At 36.0% G+C, this 22735-nt stretch overlaps 3 protein-coding genes across 9 annotated transcripts in view; 2 read left to right on the forward strand and 1 right to left on the reverse strand.

Annotated features, from left to right (window-relative positions):
- Ack-like (activated Cdc42 kinase-like) overlaps positions 1-5512 on the reverse strand; it is a 44125-nt gene extending 38613 nt beyond the window's left edge. For all 4 annotated transcript variants that reach the window (XM_028313589.1, XM_028313588.1, XM_028313587.1 and 1 more), the window contains exons 1-5: positions 5405-5512; positions 5256-5331; positions 4024-4204; positions 3775-3948; positions 3543-3692 (exon numbers count right to left, since the gene is read on the reverse strand). In XM_028313589.1, the coding sequence (XP_028169390.1) occupies positions 3543-3692; positions 3775-3948; positions 4024-4204; positions 5256-5331; positions 5405-5408 (585 nt within the window). In that variant the 5' untranslated portion in view covers positions 5409-5512. The remainder of the gene's footprint in view (positions 1-3542; positions 3693-3774; positions 3949-4023; positions 4205-5255; positions 5332-5404) is intronic.
- Positions 5513-10677: 5165 nt separating this feature from the next.
- Nca (neurocalcin homolog) overlaps positions 10678-22735 on the forward strand; it is a 145923-nt gene continuing 133865 nt past the window's right edge. For 2 of the 4 annotated variants that reach the window (XM_028313583.1, XM_028313581.1), the window contains exon 1: positions 10732-10803. The gene's annotated coding sequence lies outside the window, so the exon portion shown is untranslated. Of the gene's footprint in view, positions 10808-22735 lie in introns of all 4 variants that reach the window. The other 2 variants (XM_028313580.1, XM_028313582.1) reach the window with 2 other exon arrangements.
- The window catches only part of LOC114359272 (neuronal calcium sensor 2), a 134606-nt gene continuing 122598 nt past the window's right edge, over positions 10728-22735 (forward strand). The window contains exons 1-2 of the mRNA XM_028313585.1: positions 10728-10803; positions 10893-11222. The gene's annotated coding sequence lies outside the window, so the exon portion shown is untranslated. The remainder of the gene's footprint in view (positions 10804-10892; positions 11223-22735) is intronic.

The raw sequence follows: 22735 nt of genomic DNA on the forward strand, positions 1-22735 counted from the left end.
GTGATTTTGGCGGAATTCATTGGGGAGGTTAATCTGAGGCCCGTAATATCCCAGACCTGGCCACAAATAAGTTAAAATGGGTTAGTAGTAGTTTCGCACGAATGTGCGAATCGTCCCCTTACAATCATTTTTTTTAGTAGGCGTTTCGCCCGGATGTATTAAAAGTATTAAAATCACGTGCGAATCGACTCTTTTTTGAACTAGTAGTATGCGATTACTAGTTCTCAAAGGGGTCGATTCGCACCCGTTTAAAATTTCTCGACAACCCGAGAAGACCCGAGAAATTAAAAAGCTCGAGAAATCATGAACCCTACTCCCGACTCCATCGTCAGGGCCTTGGACTGTCATCTAGCACTAAAATTCATAAATTCATAAAATTTATTTATTTTTGCAAATAGGCTTTCAAAAAGCGCTTTTACACGTCCAAATATTAACCCTACCACTGCTTCGGGACAATAAATGTAGTCCAGTCATTTAAGCTTAAATTAGGTAAGAATCTCTGAATTCGAGATACCCAGCTGTAAGTCTGTAATACGTGTATAGTTATTATGGTTACACTAGCTTTTGCGGCCGCGTGAAATTTAGTTTGTCAATATCGTCATAAATTATAGCCTATATGTTATTCTGGGTAATAAATAATAAAATAAAATAATAATACTGTAAAGTTTCATGAAAATCCGTTCAGTAGTTTTTGCGTGAAAGAGTAACAAACATCCAGACATCCAAACATCCACACAAACTTTCGCATTTATAATATTAGTAGGATACAGGTCGACCTAATAAAAGAGCGGTAACAAAATAAGAATGAGAAGAGATTCTTTGATAATCATCTACACTAATATTATAAAGAGGAAAACTTTGTTTGTTTGTAATGAATAGGCTCAAAAACTACGGGACCGTTTTTAAAAATTCTTTCACCATTCGAAAGCTACATTATCCACGAGTAACATAGGCTAAATTTTATTTTGGAAAAAAATTGGGTTTAGTGGTCCACGCGCGCGAAGCCGCCGGCGGAAAGCTAGTGTTTCTATAAGTCAGTAGAGTCAATATGATACGGGCGTTTTAACCATTTCGTGAGATATGGCCTTTCCTAAAGATTTGATTCAAAACCAAACGCCTTTCATCTCCGCCGTAAAACCATAACAGCGAAACTATTTCAATAAGGTGACATTCCACCCTGTTATGGCTAGCTTGGAGTGTCCAATGCAGTATCAGTGAAAAACAACGTGATCACAATTACCATGCATTATGCACTCACACTACATGAGTAAAGAAACAGAACAGAGACAAAGCTTCTAAAGAGCTAGCAAAGGGTTATGNCCTTTATACCTATTTTGGTAGGGTTGGCACAATTGATTAAAAATATAAATGTTCCTTTTTTCCCATTTTATATTAAAATAGGTCATTTTTTTACAAATTACATCTACTCTAAATATATTTTTTATTACTTTTGGTTTTTAATAATTTGTTGTGTCTTTTAATCGAATGATAAATTCTAAATCTAATATAGTTTTTTCAAATAATCCAATGGGAAACACTCACATGGCATACAATCTTGCAAATGTGCTAATAATAATGTCATTACCAATATTAACAATTTGTACATGAAGATCAAAATATTCGCGTAATTTTTGCTCTTTCAAGCAATTCAACAAATGCTATAAAATATTTTCAACACTTTTTAAATACTAAAACAAAAATATTACTACGTATTAATACGTATTAATCTCACTTAAGTGAGAAACTCGAAAACAAAAACAAAACACGCACGACGTTCAAGCGTCGCGTCACGCCTGCACGCCCTGAGATTGACTACTGGCTGATCTAGTTTGAAGCTGTTTCGGCTCATACGTGACAAGCGGCCAGTGGATACGCACACGCGCGTTGCACTTGTAGTGATGTACCTATCACAGCGCATTCGTATGTAGCTTTCTGTGTTTCGTTTCTTTACTCATGTGCTCACACTGCACTCTATCACATCAACATCCAAATCCATCCTCTCCTTTTGTCTAGTCTTGTTATATCACACTTATCTACACTCATCAAATTATTATTAAGGAGGAAAAATTTGATTGTCTGTTGTACAGACTCGATATTAGGCTCCGAAACTACTGGACCGATTTGGAAAATTCTTACACCATTAGGATCCTACATTATTTCTGATGAACTTACGCAGTACGAAGTTCGCCGAGTCAGCTAGTTCCAAACCTAGCTAGTCAACAAAAAATACGAAATGTTTAAAGAGGTAATCGCATAATGTTGCGAATAAAACATTTGCCATTCTTCTTGGGACGGTCCGAACCAATACACAGGTTTGAATTTAAATGTTTTATTATTCATGTATAATGTATTATACCCTTATCATCTGTCACATTGGTTTTGCAACTTAAATTTTCACTGTACTAAACCAATTCAAATCTAGGGATGATCAATGCAGTTAATTAAATGTCATTATTGACTATGTCTCGGACACCCTTTGCTTTAATTATGCAAAAAGTGAAAAAATATACAAGTCCTAACATTTGTATGAGTTAGTTGCCTTCAAAAATTCTGTAATGTCCGAGACCCTTTTTGCTTCACTCTATCGGATAGAATCTATCCTCACATTCAGCTTACAGTCGGATTTTTATGCTACTTAGTAGTCATACCTACTTTTATTATCTTCAGTTCTCCACACCTATTCTATTCATATTTCCACAAAAGGATGAAGTTTCAACTCTGGGTTTCCCTATTTCTAGAAGTCAATCAGTAATGCCTATTGACTTATCAGCAGCTTTTAAATCAGGTTTCAGAAAACACCAACGCTTCGCACTCTTCTTTGAAAGATTCTAATCTAATCAAAACCAAGAAAATTTCTATAGCACTTTGTGTAAGGATCCCAAAACAAGAAAACTTATCAAAAGAAGTCGAAACTTCAACTCCTCTAACATATTGTTTAAACTCTTAACATGTTTCCAAAAGCTTGGAGTCAATAATAATAATAATGTCTGGATTAAGGTCACATCATTTCACTGAACAAATAAATTAGGACTTCACCTTAATTTGCTAAAGATTGCCAATATGATCCACATTGTGTGTGGTTCGTCTTCAGGCCCTCATCGTCAATAATGCGTAGTTACCGTGGCGTAGTGCTCAACAAAACCGCTGCTGATGACATTTCATTTACCTGCTAACTTAGTTACTGCCTCTTCATACCAATCAAAAGTTGCCCATAATCAAAATTCCAAATCAAATATAAATAAGTAAACACTACCAACTGTGTGTAATTACGTCATAGTTAAATAAACCTAATTATAGAGCTACACAACAGACTGTCAACCTTAACACTCGCATAATGCAGACAAAGCAATTACAAATAACTCGCTTGGATACAAATCCAGATCGACAAGTCTGATCAAAACATTTACCTATTTCTTGACATTTGCCTATTTCTTGAACAGCTTATTACTAGGTCGCTTCATCTCATTCTCTTCATAAATTATTTTAGATGAATTATGATAAAAATAATTAGTCCTAATAGTAAACAATAATCATTGACTTACCAGCATTAGTGAGTCCAAGTGCAGCACCACACCATACAGTCGAACAATGTTGGGATGCTCGATGCTGTGCATAACCGCTGCTTCTTTGAGGAACTCCGTGGAGTTTGAAGTCATGCGCTCATGACCCAAACATTTTATGGCAACTTGCAGCTTGCAGGAAAAAGAGTTAAAGTTAGTAAACATCTAACCATGAACATGCAATACAAAAGTCATAATTATCTTTAATTCTTACCCTCTGATTTCCAGTCGACCAGGTGCCTTGTTGTACAACTCCAAACTGACCCATCCCCAATTCTTTATTGATGGTTATGTCTTCAATAGAGATGATGTGCTTGGTAGGAACTTTGAAAGTAGTCTCCGGAAACGGTGGTAATTCTAAAGCCATTGATGAATGGGCTGGCAAGTGCTGAAAGAACAAAAGATATTTCAATACACAAATCATATTTAAAAAAAAAATAAAAAAAATTGTAGTAGGTCTTACAGTTTCATGTTTTTTATTTGAGGTTAGTAGTTTCTTTATTTTGTGAATGTATGAGTGGGCAAAGTATTTCGAATATATCTTTTTATATCGGCGCTGTTCTGGCTTCGATAGTCCAATATGAACCAAGTCTTCGGTCACTACAAATTTAAGTTGGGACACTTTCGTGACCTTCAAAATGTCCCTGGAACAAAGAAAACAAAAGTTGAATTTCCTATTTACCTATAGACATGCATAATTAATATTGGATCATCGGTCCGACAAATGCATAGCACATTATTAGGTGTAGAAAAATCACAGCTTTAGAAAATAAAAAGCAATGTCAATATAATAGAATATTAAAAAACAAAAAATAAAGCCAAGCAGTCAAGGATGTCAGCACAACTAGAAAAATGCTGTGATGCAAATAAACCCAATACAAAAAAGTGCAAGTAATTTCATAATTAATCAAAAGTTTATGAATAATTTGTCTGTAATTTTTCTGCTTAAAATAAACACAGATTTGCATCTGTTTTTCTGCAGCCAATTTTGGAAGCAACAAATAATCCTGAAACCCAAACCATTGGCAAGATGTGATTGACTAAATATTTGCAGGATCCAAATGACAGTCATCAATAAGCATGTTTGTATTGTGCAAGAACCAAATAAAGGTAACTGTTAGCACAATCATTTTTGTGACTAACATGACCTAAATATCTAAGCCAGCCTTACTAAGCATCACTTTTGTTTGATATTATGTCTAAAGGATAATCTGATATGATACTTTGAAGATGAAAATGTTTTTGTTAATAATTTGATTTAACAGTACATCAGAAATCATTTTAATAGAGAGAGGCATAATATATAAATGAGATAGATAACTGAAATTGTCTGGAATATACCTCAAAATGTATTAATAATTCAAACTACGACTTCAAGATCTAAATGGACCGTGGTCGAAAAGTACTTCTCAAAATTATTTAAAGCACTTGAACAAAAAAGTTTGCAATAACAAAAATATCATAAACATATTCGCAAGGCAGTTTGTTAATGTCCTTATATATCAGTTTTACAAATGCAACTGCGCAAAGTGATTAATATGTATGAGGATTCAATTCGCATGGGCAAAAACCACCGGTACGCCCAGAAGAGGCCGTTTTAAAAGCACTCCGAGTATGTTAGTGTATCATAAAAATGACGAAAACTAATAAAAACTTAAAACAAAATAACGAAAATTATAAACGGTCAAAAATTACCTGAAGAGTTCATAATATTGTTGAAGTTCAGCTTCTCCAAGAAAATCGCTGAGATTTTCTCTGTCCTCACCATGATCTGAAGCAATATTTGTAACACAATTATTATGGTGTTTAACGGGAAATAACATGTTGTGCAAAATTTTACTCACTCATTTTACAAACAAAATAAAACTTTGCAAAGAAAGAAATCAGTTCCAAATAAATAGAGAGTCAAAACGATGTGTTGTATCATCAAAAACCACAAACAGACAGCTTGCGATTCAGCCAGGCAATGGCATGAGTAGGGTTGTAAGTAATCGAATAACTAACAATCGATATAGTAGAATCTGCACTTCAAATAATCACTTCTGTAAAAAAGAAAGAAAAATACATTTATTTGGCACATTATCAGCAAGTTACAGAAATTAATAGTATTGTATTAATTTATTGAGATGACTTTTTTATTTCTCAAAACAGGCCTATCCCTCCTATAGTTTAACGATTTTGAAACTTCAAAGATTGAAAATTAATAGTAACCTGGATTTGATGGCAGCGCCCTCCTGCAAATGACATTGATTTCAGTGTTTTCAAACCTGGCAAAAATCGGAACCAGCGATCTGGTATTGACTGTGGCGCCCCCCTGACAATGTTACGGGTGAGGTGGGACGGTTCAGTGTAGTTCATCTTTTAAAGAAGTGCCAAGACTTGACAGCATACCTAATTTGATTTGAGTAGTAATTAAACCGGCTTCTTTTTAAAAGTAGTTTTGTTCACTAAAAATCTATATTGTCCTCTGAATTAATAAGTCAGCTTCTATAAATGAGCATAAAAAAACGCTATTACAGCCACTATAAATTGTCGATGTTAGCTTCTGTAAATATAACTTGTAATGCAGATTACCGGTGGCGCCCACCGTCCGTCTCTCTAGCGCCAAACAGATTCATGCAGTGACTATTGTTTTCATGAAAAAAGAATACGATGTATTATTTTAGATGCTAATTAATAAATTATGATGTTTTCTAGTTCAAGCTGGAATTGTATTTTTTGAGGTTCATGGGTATTTCGCCAAAAATGGTCAATTTTGCCTAATTTCCTTGGCACGAATTTTATTTTTGTTTTTAACTATTTTTAGATTCCCATAGCATTAATAATTAGTAAAAACTAAGCTAATATATCTAGAAGGGTTGTCATAATTCGTTTTAGAAACAAAGTTATGAGGTCATAAAGGACAATGGGCAAAATGGTACCCGGCTCCAATAGATATGTGTCTAGTATCGTTTGAAAGGTCTTACCAAGATGAACAACTTTTACTATAACCACCAGCCTCAGATCTGGTTGTGTTCGAAGATAAACATACTTTTTTGCGGAATGGTACCCGGCTCCAATAGTTATGTTTGAAGTGTCATTTGAAAGGTCTTACCAAGACGAACAACATTTACTATGGCCACCAGCCTCAGATCTGGTTGCGTTCGAAGATAATTATACTTTTTGTGTAACCAAAGTATCAACGTGTCCATCGTATGGTACTTAGGTTATGCGAGGCATGAAGGGTTTACTGCTCCAGCATCCTTCCTTAACTCTATAACAATTATTGATAGGGATAATTGTGAAGTAAATATTTTTATTTAAAGAACTACTACCCCCTTATTAATAAAAAGTTACACCCAGGAAGAAACATGGACTAAAATGTCATTTCCATACCAAATGACAATTTAAGCCAGAGTTAACTAGGGTGTAACTTTGATTATTAAAGAGGTTAAAGTTTTATTACTTCTTAATTAAGAGTTTCATTATGGGTTGCTAAAGCGAATAAACCCACAAGACCCAATAAGTCCACCCATAAGATGGACCGACGACCTCATAAAGGTAGCGGGAAGGCGCTGGATGCAGGCCGCCACTAACCGGCCATTGTGGAAATCATTGGGGGAGGCCTATGTTCAACTGGACGTCCTATGGCTAAAATGATCATGATGATGATGATGAAAGCGAATAAAGGGCTAATAGCTTTCTTAGTTCATCGTAGGCTCTATGTTTTCTTTTCAATGATTTTTTGGTTAGGATTATTAATAGATTGTAGTGATAGTGCATACTTGTATACATGGATGATTGTGTTATACTTTCATTTACTTAGTGGAATTACTGCTTTCAAAACGTGAATTAGAACTGGCCCCATAGCAGACATTTTCCTACATCTAAAGGCCTTTTAAAATATATATTGGTTATGGCTATTGGAGCGGGTACCACTTTCCATACATTTGTGCCCATCATCCTTTTTGGTAGCCAAGGAAATTATTATAAATATTTTTTTCTCTAAGTTTTCTTCTGTGGTTTGCTTTTTTTTTGTTCGACCTATTTTTGTGTACTTTCGCAAGCAAACATGCCAATTAATATTATATCATTACGACCTTTTTACACAACTAAGGAAGATAAATGCAGTAGATTGAGTTAAAAGTTAAAAACAAGTTTTTCTATATTTATTCCGATACTAAAATGTAAATTTTAAACTTATTCCAATAAAGAAATACTCAAAATTTGACTTTACGCCGAATTATTAATGGTCTTTTATAATTTCCTAGGTCATTTTATGCCACGGAAAACAAGGAAATTAGGACCAAAGAAATTAGTTTTATGCCTAAAAGACACCACAGACAAAAACCTATTTACCCTATGCATTTACTATTTAAATCATGGGTTTACCCCTACGGACACTACATTTGTGTAAATAAACAATAAAATTAAACCATTGTTTAGTTGCAAAAAACCGTCCAAAGAAATTGACTTTTTAGTAAACAAAAACCCAAGGAGGGACCTATTTATGCGATTTGTCGCGAAACTGATCAACGACGTACTGTCCTGCCTCAATGGCCTCTTGGGACGAAATGGCCGAGTGTAGTGGTGCAGTGCGTTACATTCTAAGTTTTTTCGTTTCGTTACAACAATGGTCGAAACGAAGACCCAGGGAAATTATACTTTTGACCTGGACAAGAACTTAACTTCACTTTATTTTCTTCCTATAAGTATTTGACATTTAAAGTTTTTATTTTCCGATAGCCAAACGTTTCTCAAATGTAAAGAGAGTGCTATTAGAATTAAATTACGCTTCAATTTGTTATAATGAGCCTTCATTTTGGCAAATAACAGTAATGGACATAACAAGGAAATTAGGAAAACGACTTTTGATTAAGTTTTTGTACGGTATTATTTGTAGTTTCTGCTATTGTAATAGCAAAAACAAATAAAACTTTTGATGAACTTTCCCATAAAAATAGTTTTATACAGATAGATATAAAAAAACATGTGTTCGCCTGCCTGGACACAGAAAATTTACTGTTTCGGCGAAATACCCTCATATGTTGAAGCTGTAAAACGTAAAATTTTGCTTATTTATAAAACCCGTAGCTGAGTTAGTAAATTAGGAAAATTTGATTTGATCATTATTCAAAAAGTAAATAACGATTTAATGTGAGAATTTATTACAGGTTCTTTTTGTTTCAATAAATATTTTATAATTTTATAAAAATGATAATACAATTTGATTTGATTATTCGATTAATAAATTAATATTCGGTATGCAGAATCGATACAAATTCGTCCCACCCTAGCACAAAGACAGTTACGTTTTTTAATCTGTTTTTTGCTTGCCAGTGCTGCCAATCTTCCCACACCTACTGAGGGGAAGCAGGGCGGGCAAGGTGACCTTTTTAGAAATATCGATTTTAATCTCAAGTGCAAAAGTGTCAACGATACAAGTACAATGTATATGTATATACGACTGTAACTATGGAAGTCGATCGCTTCAGAGTATTCTAGACGACTCTATGACGAAGGCATTTGGCAAAGAGATTAAAGAAGTCGATAGATTATCGAGAAGTCGAATTTTACGAGATATTAGGTGATGTGGAAGTCGTGAACGATCGTTGTCGAAATCCTCGGGCGAGGCCTTTGTCATTTGGCTGAACCCAGCTGAAACGAACGATGTGAATAATGTGATGCTATTTACTTTTTTTGCAACTTTATGGACGTGTGTTTAATGCAAACCCCCCACAGTCATGGAGGTACTAGTGCCCAATGCAACACGAAACACACACCCTAACATTTAGGTATTATAAAAACACAAAACACCTAATAACACAAAACAAAAACACATATTACTTAGTTAAAACACACTCAAACACTTACACAGACACAGAAATTAACATGCGCTTCAAAAACACACACTATCCTACCAACATAATCGACCAGTTTCTGGGCCAATCTGAAAATCAGCGTTGAGCTTGTAGCTCAACATTATGCTGAGACTAGTACCTTTTGCTTCTGCTACACACCGAAAATGTAACTTTTTAAACCTCAATTTTTTGTTTATATTTTTCTTTTTTATTTTATAATTCTGTTTACCTACCTATCTACATGTAATTTAGTTTTAGTTAAAGTGGTAGCATAGCTCGCAGAATTGCTAAAATCAAGTGGCAGTGGGCGGGGCACATAGCTCGTAGGAACGATGGCCGTTAGGGCAGGAAAGTTCTCGAGTGGCGACCATGGGCTGGAAGACGTAGCGTGGGTAGGCCTCCTATTAGGTGGGCCGACGATCTGGTAAAGGTCGCGGGAAGAGCCTAGACAGTAGCGGCGTAAGGGGGGGGCGGTGGGGGCGGTCCGCCCCGGGTGCCAAGCATCAGGGGGTGACACAAGTCGCGCAGATTAGTACTCACTGGCACATCTGCATGGCAAATCTGCGGTCTATGTCATGATAGGGGTGGGGGGTGTGATTGTCTTTCGAATCGGTAGGTAACCCCAAAATCCTGGGAAGGTANCAAGTCGCGCAGATTAGTACTCACTGGCACATCTGCATGGCAAATCTGCGGTCTATGTCATGATAGGGGTGGGGGGTGTGATTGTCTTTCGAATCGGTAGGTAACCCCAAAATCCTGGGAAGGTACCAGGGGGTGCCATAGGACTTGTGACGGGGGTGGGGGGGGTGTCACCGCCCCGGGTACCAACCCATGCTACGCCGCCACTGAGCCTAGATGCGGGCGACGTTCATTGTGGAAAACCTTGTGGGGGAGTCCTTTGTCCAGCAGTGGACGTCATTTGGCTGAAACGATTGATTTGTTGTAGGTAGGCTTAGATTTTATTAATCTAAGTAGGTAGGAGACGACGCAGTGCAGACCTAAAGTCGCGTGTATCCAAACCATCCGTTTTTAGATGTGAGCGCGCATCAAAAGATACGAGTACTAGTGAAAGTTGTAAACTAGCTCGTAGTGAGTCCACACATTCAAATGTTTACTTTTGAAAAGGAAAGATAAAATTAATTTTAATTTGCAATTTTATTCCACAACAGGCACAGATATGTAATAGAAAACTACTACTTGCAAAATTAAATTTCTTTTTTTCGTCTGGCAGCATCTGTCTCTGCAAATATGGCGTAGGATTGTACAAAATGCAGTGGGAGACGATTTGTTAAACTTGTCAATTCTGAATTTTATTAAAAAGACATGCACTTATTTTAGGACTTTCTAAATTCATTGTAGTGAGATAGAGAAGTTATAATAGTGCAATGTGAATTTTACGCAATGTAGGTACAGTAGAAAAGGAATATTCCAATTTGAAACTAACTATAAATTTTATGCCTGATCGCTTTGCTGTTTATTCGTTTGTTTTCAGTAAACCAATGCTTTGTTTACGTCTGTTCATTCGACACCTATGCAAGTATCGTTACTCATTTGTTTTAGTTAAGTTTGTACAGTTTTGTCAAGACAGATTTGATAGGAGGCAGGCAGTCAAAATGACAATGTTTTGATCTTGTTAAAAGTTCTTGTTAAGTTTTTATAGTTATCCTGTAAAATTAAGGTTGAGGTTTATTGTGTAAATAATTTGTTGTATTGTTAACTCCATAGTTAGTATTTTATATTTCATAAATTGTGTTAGTATGGACTGTATTTAAATTGAACAAGTGGAAGACTGAAGAAAATGATCCAGGCTCAGCTAATAATGGTAAGTAGACTTTAATCTTTATTCTTTTAAATTTTATTCTCTGGCTCTCCAATGTTCTACGGATTTATATACTTTTTGTGAACATTACTATTGCAAAACATTCAATATTTTATTCAAAGTGAGGGTAAAACTACCTTATCACAAAATTATTTGGAAATAGAGAATAAGCTTGATTCATTGAAAAAATAATAAATCTTTACACATGGACATGGCTGTATTCAGAATTGAGTTCTTATGTTAATTGGAACTAAATGTTATTGTTTTGGACAACATTTACATATTCTGTAATTTGCCGATGTCTTACAGACAATGCACTAAGTATACTAATTATATTATATGCCCACTTCTATTTTATTTTCAACTTTGCAGTATTTGCCTTCAGAGTAGCCTAGATGGGTATTTCTAAATAATACCATATTATAAAGTTGGGAGAAAATGAGATATCACTACAGTTGATATAAGCATGTATGGGTTTCTTCAATAAAATTTTATATCTAAGATAAATTTATTAAATGATTATTATTTATTAAAAGATAATATTTCAAGTATGAAAATTAAGTAGCAAAATATTAAAAAAAGCTACAAATACATATGTATGTATCTTGAAAATAAACCATTTTTGTACTTAAAGAAAACTTTATCATGATATCAATTTTGTTATTTTCAGTAGAACTCTGATTGTAAAGTCAACTTATAAATAAAAAAAAACTCATAAAACAATATTTACAAACGAAGTATTCCTGACTAAAATTGACTCTAAATAAGGCATTATATTAGACAAGTGTACGGGCTAAAATATTCCAATAGCTGGTAGTTCTAGGTGCCCCGCTGAACACTGAACATGTTAAGAAAACCAGTGGAGTAATTTTATTTTTAATGACCCTTCTTGACATAATAATACGCTTTAATTTTAATTTTTGCATTGATATGTAATTGGAAATTCTATGACAAAAATGACTGGTGAAGACAGGCAATATTAATATGTTCATAAGCTATGGATATCACTGAAACAACCATCAATATAATTGAAGCAACTGACTCTTGCATTTTTAAATGATACAAAACAATCTGAGAATTTATTACAAAGCACACAATGTGAGAACAAAGGCTGAGCTATAATTATGCTCCATTATTAATCTGAAGCCTTCTTATAAGGGTAATTATTAAGCATTCCTGCTTTTAATAATCTAGACATCATTAAAAATTAACATTAATGGAAAATGCATTCACATTCACGTATGTGTTGGTACTGTCCTCTGCAGCATTATCTCTGTAGGTCAATAATTGTTTTTGTTAAACAATTTTATTGTGAATTTACTTCTGTGAGGATAATCTTTTATAGACGCTCTTACGGCAATTTTACTTACGTATTTTATTAATTCGTAGTCAGTCATTTTGATTCATAATAATTATTATTGACGGGATTGCCATTGCTACCATGTACCTTAATTTCGAGTTTCCGATATTTCGGCACTGTTGCAATCGCCATGATCACGGAGTACATAAAATAATAATTAATTATTATGTTAATGACCATGAAAGTTTAAAACAATATAGTTTTAATCATATATTTACGTACCATAAAGCTTACAATTCCGTATCTTATTGCCTCATATTGCCTACCGTCAGGCCTGTCATCTACACTCCGTCAGTAAAAACAGGATTGAGAAAATCAATAATCTGTCTGAAGGTGATGCTCATCGGCAGGAGAATATACATTTTGCCGAGTAGAAATGCCCACGCATGCTATTCTGGAACGGGGACGCCGGATGGCTATGTTGGGCTTTACCCTTTTGTTCTGTCACTTTGATTAATCTGTAAAACAGGATGCAGGTTGCATATTTTGTCTCTCGCAGATCCTTCCCGTCAGCTCACATCACTTTAACCCTTATTCTTTTGGAGATATAGATGACCCACGCTGAACTGTCCCACCAAACTCAATGACAGGGGGGCGCTACCATCGTTCAACTATATGGTTTCCAACATGGCAAAAATCGGAACCAGCGTTCCGGTATTGACGGTGGCGCCCCACTGTCAATGTCATGCATAGGACAGTTCAGTATTTTGGAACTATATCTTGGGAAGATAGTCAAAAGGTGTCGACAAGCGTCTCAAGTAGCCGCAATGCACGTGCGATTAACTCCATAACCGTCTCATCTACTTTTTCCGATAGCCGATAGAATAGGTACATATCGTGTCGCGTAATCGTCCAGGTGCACACTGCACATGCCACGAGTTTTTACCTGCGCCCTATATGTATAGTATAGTTATAATACGACATATTTTACGCGACATATTTTTATACATATTTGACGACATGACATAAGGATTTGATTCGGTTAATCTTACTCTTATCCAAAAATCGTTTAAGCGAGATATATGTGTAAAATAATACTTTCTTTATTAATATTCTTGTTATTCTATTTTTTTAGACATCATAATGATTAGCTCGCGACAGTTCACATCTCGAATTAAGCTTTCCCAACCTAAATGCACGTCACCGACTGACCCCAATTTTCGCGTATTCTTTTCAAACCGTTGCACGCTCTGCCAGAAACTTTCCGTATACAGGGTGTTAGGTAAATGGGTATATGAGCCGACACTAGCCCATGTTAACATGGTCATATAAATGGTATGGTGAAGTCAGAAATTTGATATCATCATTTTATTTTTTTAAATTTTCATACAAAATAAATTTTACAAAATCCGATTTGTATGAAAATTAAAAAAATTGAAATGAAGATATCAATTTTCTGACTTCACCATACCATTTATATGACCATGTTAACATGGGCTAGTGTCGGCTCATCACCCTGTATATATCGTTATTTATGCGAATTCGTTGTTTTATGTAGCTTAAGTTTACTTCTGTGTTTGTTACGGAACACACTTCCAACAGTGTTAGATTAGTTAGATTAAACCTAATACAGTGGCCTGCTTGCTAGTTAACTGCATTACGCTACTGAAACCACTATCCTAGCATCGTTACTAAAGTATTTAGCACAGTACTCGTAAATGTCGGTTTCTAGAGTGATTTTTTCAATCGTTTGGTAAAGAGTGAGACTGCAAGCTGTTAGTTGACGTCATATTCCAGTGCTTGATTTTCCGCGCAGGGAGAATACATTCTATGAGTCATTAATCACAAAAACAAAAACTAGGCCACGCCAAAGTGGTGTTGCGTCTTGGATCTATTAGTACTTTAATGGAGTATGATACGTAATAAATAGATACGTAAGACCTAATTGTTACGTGAAAAATACCCCCATTATAGTGCTATTCGACACGTAAAAGCGCGCGCGCGCAAGGATAACTTTTTGTCGCCATGTATGTCAGGGGTGGCCAAACTTTTGACCTGTGAGGTCTACTTATGCTTGAAAATATTTCTAGCGGTCGACTGCAAGGTACAGTTTAGTGCAAGTACAGTGAAGAGTGAAATAAAACATTTTTCATTTTCAAGCATTCTGTTCAGTTTATTTAACTCTCGCGGGCTACCAAAATCGACCGGTAGACCGCGGTCGACCTGTTGGCCATCACTGCTGTATGTATATCTGTCTCTTTTACACCTTTTAAAGTCAGACACAGTAATCTAATTAGAGTAAATAAAATCGTTTAAAAAATAAAACGAACTCACGCCTTTCTCATACAGAAATATCTTGACGTGAATGACGGTGGGGTGCTTTTTCATCTTTGACTACAGAAATATATCCTTGATCTAGCTAGCGTATCATCGGTTGTTTATTAAAAGAAACAAAATGACTGACAAACAAAAAAGTTTGCGGTCCTCTGCTTTATATGCAGCACGCTATGCTTGCAAATTCGCTTTGTTTCATTCATGTCGCTTTCTTTAATTTATCCTTGTATGCTCGGGTGCATAATTATATCGTGACCTTAATAATCTCGGCATGTATTTTAAGGCGGAGGGAGGAGGTCATAGATTATTGGAGAAACCTTTTGCCCTCGCAGCGCTAATGCAGTCACGTTTTATTTTTATTACCAGTACACACACCCACCACCAGTAAACTCTTACTATGTATTTATTATTTATTCAAACTGCCGGACAGCCCGTAAACTATCAACGTAATAAAATTGACCGCAATGCACAAACGCTAAATTACAATGCTCGTCAAGACAACATGATCTTATTGGAGAATCAATGTTTTATTATTTTTAAACATGAATTTACTGTTCAGAGGTGGAATTGTGTAAAGCAATCGTAATCGATAACGATTGCTTTACACAATTCCACCTCAGTACCTCTAGTATGAACAACTTTGGTCTTCGAATCATTTGCGTATTCGACAAAATTCGATACTGAACCTTCGAATTTTACGATAACGTGACAGTTTTGATTCTCAAAATAAGTTTCGTGCAACCATTTCTCATACTAAGTTCACTTTATGACACGTTCACAAGGGCGCTGTTGTAGTTTTCGTACTAAATCTTTTGATGGCGATTCGAATACGCAAACGATTCGCACTCGAAAGTTTTTCGTGCTAGCCGTACTGATTTTGGATTCAAATAAAATTGGTTTCTTAGAAATATTTTTTCCACCAAAAAATCCCTTACGATTTTTACTGCCAACAATACACTCGTATTTATCGAAGCGTGTAGTTAAATTTCTTCTAAGTTATGAATAAGTTTGTGATATGAATATAATCCCAAAATAGAAAATATCTATTGTAAAGATGAGTATAAGGCCTCAGCCTCGAACTTAGCGGGCAGCGGGGCGGGAGCGGCGGCGGCGCTGGAGCGGGGCGGGCAACGCAGACCCGTTCTCGAAACAAGCGGGCAGCTCGCGCGGCGCTTTAGCGGCGATGTGTTGTGTTCGGGGTTGTGTTGTCGAGATATTTGTTTTTATTCGCAAACGAAATGTCTGAACAACGGTGACAACTTTATTTCGATTCAAATTTATTCCTAACGCTCGACTTATTGTGGGCACAAGAAGGAGTGCGCTCTGCCCGCTCGTTGCCCGCTCCCTCGCCGCTGCCCGCTCGTTGCCCGCTGCCGCCCCGCTGCCGCGCCGCTGTTTTCGAGAACCGGTCTATTTGATTTTACGCATAAGATCCTGCCGCTCCCGCGCCGCCGCCGCCGCCGCCCCGCTGCCCGCTAAGTTCGAGGCTGAGGCCTTATACTCGTATATCTCCGTCGCAGGTAATATTCCTGTCGGTGAATTGAATGTCGCGCTATCATTAAAATATCCTTTCTTACTTCTTCAGAAGAATCAGAAGCTTCTGCTTCACACACGCACTTATCTTAATTCAACTTTATTAATGTTTAAACCCCTTTCTGGGGATAACCTCATTTTTTACCCCATGAGTCATTGTCAATAGTTTTGTACACCATCTGTTATCTGCATTGTAGATAACGTTGGCGAATTCAACCTTTATAGCCACAGATTAGGTGACTTTATTGATTGCAAACGCCAACAGATTCATGCTATGATAACCGAGGCCGTGGCAGCGTAATTAGAAACTTAGAAACTGCGGTAGGGTTGAAATTTACTGAGGCGTCTATTAGTTATGAAGTACACTGTATTGTTCGTACAAGTATTGATTAGGCGGTGTAATGAAGGAACAGAGTAAATTAGACACGATTCATTGCAGAAAAAATATTCAGTGCAAATAGGGTTTGTAAAGGCGCGGATGATTACATCGAACTTGCCCAAAAATTACTTTCAGTTTCTTAAGACGATGTTGCTCATACTATTATTAGGTATTACTCGTCTACGTACGCCGTACTATTTTGTAAAGTAATTTAAATCTATGATTGCGGCGCGTGAGGCTCTTGCGGTGCGGATCCATGTGCGTTAGTCCCGCAACGTGAGAAGATCCTGGTAATTAATAATATCGATAAAGTAATGCTTGAGTTCTTGCGTCGTATTTTCTTTTTGCTATAACAGTCGGCATTTCTTTATTATTTACTGTAATTATTGTCCGTATGTTCTACAATCACGGCCATGACTGTACGTTTACACATGTCTGATACTGTCACCCGTTTCATATCGTATAATGTAAAATTTTAACGATGAAGTTAAGAAAGTGAATCAAAGCCGTAGAATGTCATTAAATATTAAAGTGCCTCTTTCGTAAAATTAAAATTCTTCTACGCGTAACATAAAAATATTAACCTATTAATATTTAATTCGATCTTTTTATTCAATTTTCGTTGTCAAAGCACTTGTCTTTCGCAAAGATGGTGTTCAAGTTTATTAACATTATCGGATAAAAATATTTGTAAGTCAAAGGGACGCCTAGGTCGCTTCTCAGTCTACATTAGCTGTTTACTGTAATACGATGCCTAACTCCTAAGTGACCACTGTGCGTGCTGAAGCTAAATATGCGTTTAGACGATTGACATCTCATTTCTCGGACAAAGCAATGTTTGAAGTGATTCATATTACAAACAAACCACGATTCAATTTCAGCCGTAGATATTGAAATACGTCCAATTAAATACTGTCATCATCTGGTTTTGATCTTCGTTCTGTGATTCGGATCCATGTCTTATGTACTCAGGCATCAGGGATTAGTATGAGTTTGTTATGGAGAGGGGGAGGGGAGGACACCCATTATCTAATAATTTGCTATAGCATAGTGGTATGTTTATTTTTTCTCGAAAAAATTCATTTTTGAACAATTAATTTAACATTTTTTTTTTATATGAAAGTGCCTGACTAAATAAATTTATATGTCAAATTTCCTAGTCTACAACAGTTTTATTCAGTACGTATACACGGCACTATCGTCAGAATTCGTTCCAAATTATTTGGTTGATATTTCACAAGGTGCTCCAATATGTTTTATTAACACGCGGGTAAAGGATTTTCCGCAAGTTTTTGCATTTTCTCCGCATACCTTCTCTTGTCACGCAAGAGACGGGTTTGTGCAAAATAGCCTTGTTTTCCTATCGATTGGCGATGCTTATTATTCTTTGATGTTGCCCTTTTCTTTTTACCGCTAGCTAGGTTGCAGTGGCGCAGTCCGCCTATCTGATGCGCAGTGAATAATAATGAGTCGACATAAGCCACTTCATATAATATGTTCACAACTATTACGTTACTAATTATTCATTTAAATGTAGATTTACAGCCGGTGAAGGTGAATAAAGGTGATAGTCGTCACAATCGCTCATGGGAGGATTAATTTGCCAAAATTGGCGCAGGGGACTAATTTTTGATCATTTGAATTCAGGTTTGCATACGCATTCGGTCAATTTTGTAAGATTAGTGTGATTTTGTATGATAATTGGAATGATTTTCTTAGTTTTCAAAAATTACGCCACCATGACCTTGACAAGTGGTAAGGCGAAGGCATAAGCTTATCAATTTTTACTGTTATTGACCCTGCATAAAGTCACTAGCTATGCATTCGAGTAAAGTAGATTTTAAACTGCGAAGTCTACGAGTTCTGTTTACTTGTTTGACTTATTTCGCTGCGTGTTCCAAGACAGTCGTGAAGGTGTCCCTCGGGAGACGGGACAACTCAACCTCCTATAGTTAGGTTTCATTGACGGTCAAGCTACAAATCCTAGAGATGTAGTGGTGCCATTTGTTGGGGTTGCACCTACCTATACTTACTCTGCGCTTTTAAGTTTTTGGGAAAAGAAATCAAATTAAGTAGGTACTTATAGAGGTTTAATAAAACACACGGTCAGCAATTTCAGAAATGAAAAAGTCGGGAACCGTACTATTTCGACATACCATAAAAGCTCTGACCTACATACATAACACTTTCAACTTTACGTTCCTTTTTACTTACCTCTGAATTTTAATAGTAAAACTAGAGTGACACATTAAAAATGAAACTACACTGCAGAAATATTGACCTCCAACCAAATATCATTTTCATCTGTGTATCATTCATTAACAGTGCATTGATATACCTAATCAACAAAACCTACCTAATTATGTGTGATCAAGGTGTAACGTTTGCGTGGAAAAAATATTCTACGTAGCTTCAATCACCTTAATAGAGGTCAGAATACTTTGTACCCTGATACACATTTACGTGAATAAAGATAATTATTGTTAGTACTTAGGTTTTTATCACTGACTGAGTGACAGACGGGCATATAGAATAAGTTATATTTAATCAATAATGCGCATTTAAAGTGTACTTACAATAACAGAAGTTGTAGTTATTACCAAACTTGAGTGTTTTAACAAACTAATAACAAAGCAAGGAGAAAACACAATCAAATTTTGCACGAAATATGAATTTATGATGAGCATTGTTTGAAGATTTCAAATATTTTTTGAATGTTTAACTTGCTTACTTGCTTCCAAATTATTTTTACGCATTCATTTATGGCTCATAGTCCAGCAGTGGACTGTAAAGGGCTGTTGATGATGATGATGATGATTCATTTATAAAGATAATAACTATCGTTTGTCTTTCTAAACCTTGCGTTAACTTTTTATCCACTTCTATTGTCACAGTGAAACATTTAAAGTTTATTGTGTAGTTAAAATCTCTCACTAGCCTCTATCTTTCAGTTTAAATTCGTTAAAGTCTCCAGGGACGCTGCCTCTCGGATAATCGGATACTGCAAATCCAATTTTGATTATGTTCAGGAACCGTTGGATATTGAATCGATTTAACCGCTTTAGCCTGATAGACTGACGACCTGAAGGTTGCAGAAGGTTGGATAGATAGATAGATAAATAGGTTGCAGGTAGATAGAAGATATTGTACGCCGGCCTCTATGGATCGTTCGCTAGAGGTCAATGGGAAACTATATTCAGCTGGTGGGAGACTAAACGTATGTTATAGGCTGCTTTAAACTACAATATAACTGTTAACAATAAAATTAACCATTATACTTTTATTTAAACTAAAGCAGCACTTGATAAATGGGTTGGCTACAAGCCTAATGCACCGATCGCTCGTCAAGAAGCTGCGGCATATTAAATCACCCGTACTTCCTATAAAGTTACGATTGAATGATGTAGTCACACGTGCACATCATCACAATAGTTTCTTTTGATTAATTTCGTAGCGGGTCCAATGACAGAACTTTCCCCCGGGACAAACTTCACCTTCACTGGTTGGGTTTTTATTAGCGGTCAAGGTGTAGATCCTGACTACACAGGAGTTGCAGCGGTGGGAACGAGAGGTGGGAATAGTCCCGTTTTGATGTAGTCACAGCAACGTTTTAGTTCTCAGGGGACGTGGCAGAAGAGCAAGATTTTTTTTTCAGTCGCAGTTGCATTTTATATGCCGTTTCAGGCATGTCTATTGTTGCCGAGAAAGAAAAGGATGTAGGAAATGAAACAAGACGTAGTGAACTATACAGTATGATATATTTTTATAATACAGATTTATGTTTGTGAAATGAGATTTGCAGAAACTACCTACTCACACTACGGGACCGCGGGGGGTACTGCGATATTAAAGTTACCGTTTTATAAAATATCAGCTAGAGTATATACATATAAATACTCGTTTTTGTTATGAACTTATGAGGTATGGTCTAAAATTTATTTTTGTTAAGCAGTCTTACGAGCCAGACTAATGCAGCCTAAGCCAGTTCTAGTAGCATTTACGACGATTACGATTAGTTTTTGTTGTTTTTCATATTAATAGGGTACCTAACTACGTTCAAACCTTTGATAGAGATTAACAAGAAACTTAGGTGCATCGTCTGCATGAAGACGTATAAAACTGCGCTCAACCTAAGTTGTTACGACGTGGACATAATAATCAAAATAAACATTTTATTGGACAAGATACGGACAACATTCCGAGAACATGTGCTTGCTCGAACTTTGGCCATATGGTTCCACACTAGAATTCATAAACACAAGCTGGCCATAGTTTAATGAGATTAAATTGGGATGCACAAAACGTATTATAAAGATTATTTTGCATAATGTAGGTGCACATTTTCCTCTAGGTAGTCGTCTGAAAACTTAATGAAAACTTTTACAACACTGTAAAAACGTTATTTGGATGCTCGTAGCTTTTAATTTCCATTTATATCTCATTCACATCTTTTAAAAATATTTCGCAATCAAATAGTTTATAGTTACATATAAAATGTTAAACTGAAACCTGAACATATTGTAAATGGACCATTGAATTCTGCACTGCTCTCAACGTCAGAATTCAGCGGAAATACCGTAATTTGTTATTGCGTCCACTTCTGTTTGGTTTGAACCAATTAATTTGTAAAACCGAATACGCCGACTTCGCAAACTTCCATGAATAGTTGTTGTACATCGATTCGATTTGTAAACAAACTTAATTTAGTGCTGTCAAAGCTATCACAAGTAACTCCGAAGGAAATTGGCTGTGTGGGTATTCTCATTGTACCGCGCCATATCGATCCTTTGAGTGTTTCGCACCATTGTATGATGCTGAGAGTGATCTTCTTATTTCATCAAAAGAAGCACTAAGTAAATCTCTAAAGAGCCCCTTTAGATGAAACATTTTATGTTTTCTTTGAAGGGCTCCAGTACCTTGAAAAACAGAATTGCTATCAGTGTAGAAATAAGATATTACAACTGATTCATTCGGGCAGAATTACGTTTTATTTTTCTGGAACTTGCTCTTTTAAATTTGCTCCTTTCATCTTATTCTTGAATCATTTTCGTAATAAGGCATTTATCGGGCATTTGATTACCCTATTCATACGATATTATAAAATATTTGCTCCGCGATCACGTATACGATGAAACAAATAAACCTCCAGTCTGATTAAAATGTATTTTCCTGGAATGCAATTGGTTATTTATTTATAGAAGGATCGTTTTCAACCGACTTCAAAAAAAGGAGGAGGTTCTCAATTCGACCCGTATGTTTTTTTTTCTATGTTTGTTACGCGATAACTCCGCCAATTATGAACCGATTTGAACAAATCTTTTTTCGGCGTATAGGTAATACCTCAAGGGTGGTCCCATTTAAATTTTATAATAAAAAAAACAACCCCCAAGGGTGGAAAATTGGGGATGAACTTTTTTATACGCAATATCTCCGCCGATTATAAACCAATTTGAACGATTATTTTTTTGTTGAATAGGTATTATCAAAAGGGTGGTTTCATGCGAATTTGAAGAAAATATTTCACCCCCAAGGGTGGAAAATTGGGGATGAACTTTTTTATACGCAATATCTCCGCCGATTATGAACCAATTTGAACGATTATTTTTTTGTTGAATAGGTATTATTTGTGTTCACGCATTTGAAGTCGGTTTTTTTTTTTAAGTTATTGTGGCAAATTAAACGTATCTTGGATAGTATATTAATTTATAGACGAGCACTATTATTTTATGGTGTCTATTTTACTGCAAAACGCACTGAAATTAGTTCGGAGCTACGATAGTGCTTGCATAAATTAGGGTGCAGTTAATTTCGATATAGTGCAGCATTCCACTTATCAGTAGGTATAAGCTTTGTAACCCGGGGCGACTGTTAGGGGTGGGCCAGGCTGTTGGAAATAGCGGATCCTGCCGAAAATTATGAAAACAAAACTGAATATTGGCAGTCAAGCTAGCAGTAGATATATTTATCATT

The sequence above is a fragment of the Ostrinia furnacalis genome, unplaced genomic scaffold (assembly GCF_004193835.3).
Source record: "Ostrinia furnacalis isolate ACB-3 unplaced genomic scaffold, ASM419383v2 OfSCF4280, whole genome shotgun sequence".
Lineage (NCBI taxonomy): Eukaryota > Metazoa > Arthropoda > Insecta > Lepidoptera > Crambidae > Ostrinia > Ostrinia furnacalis.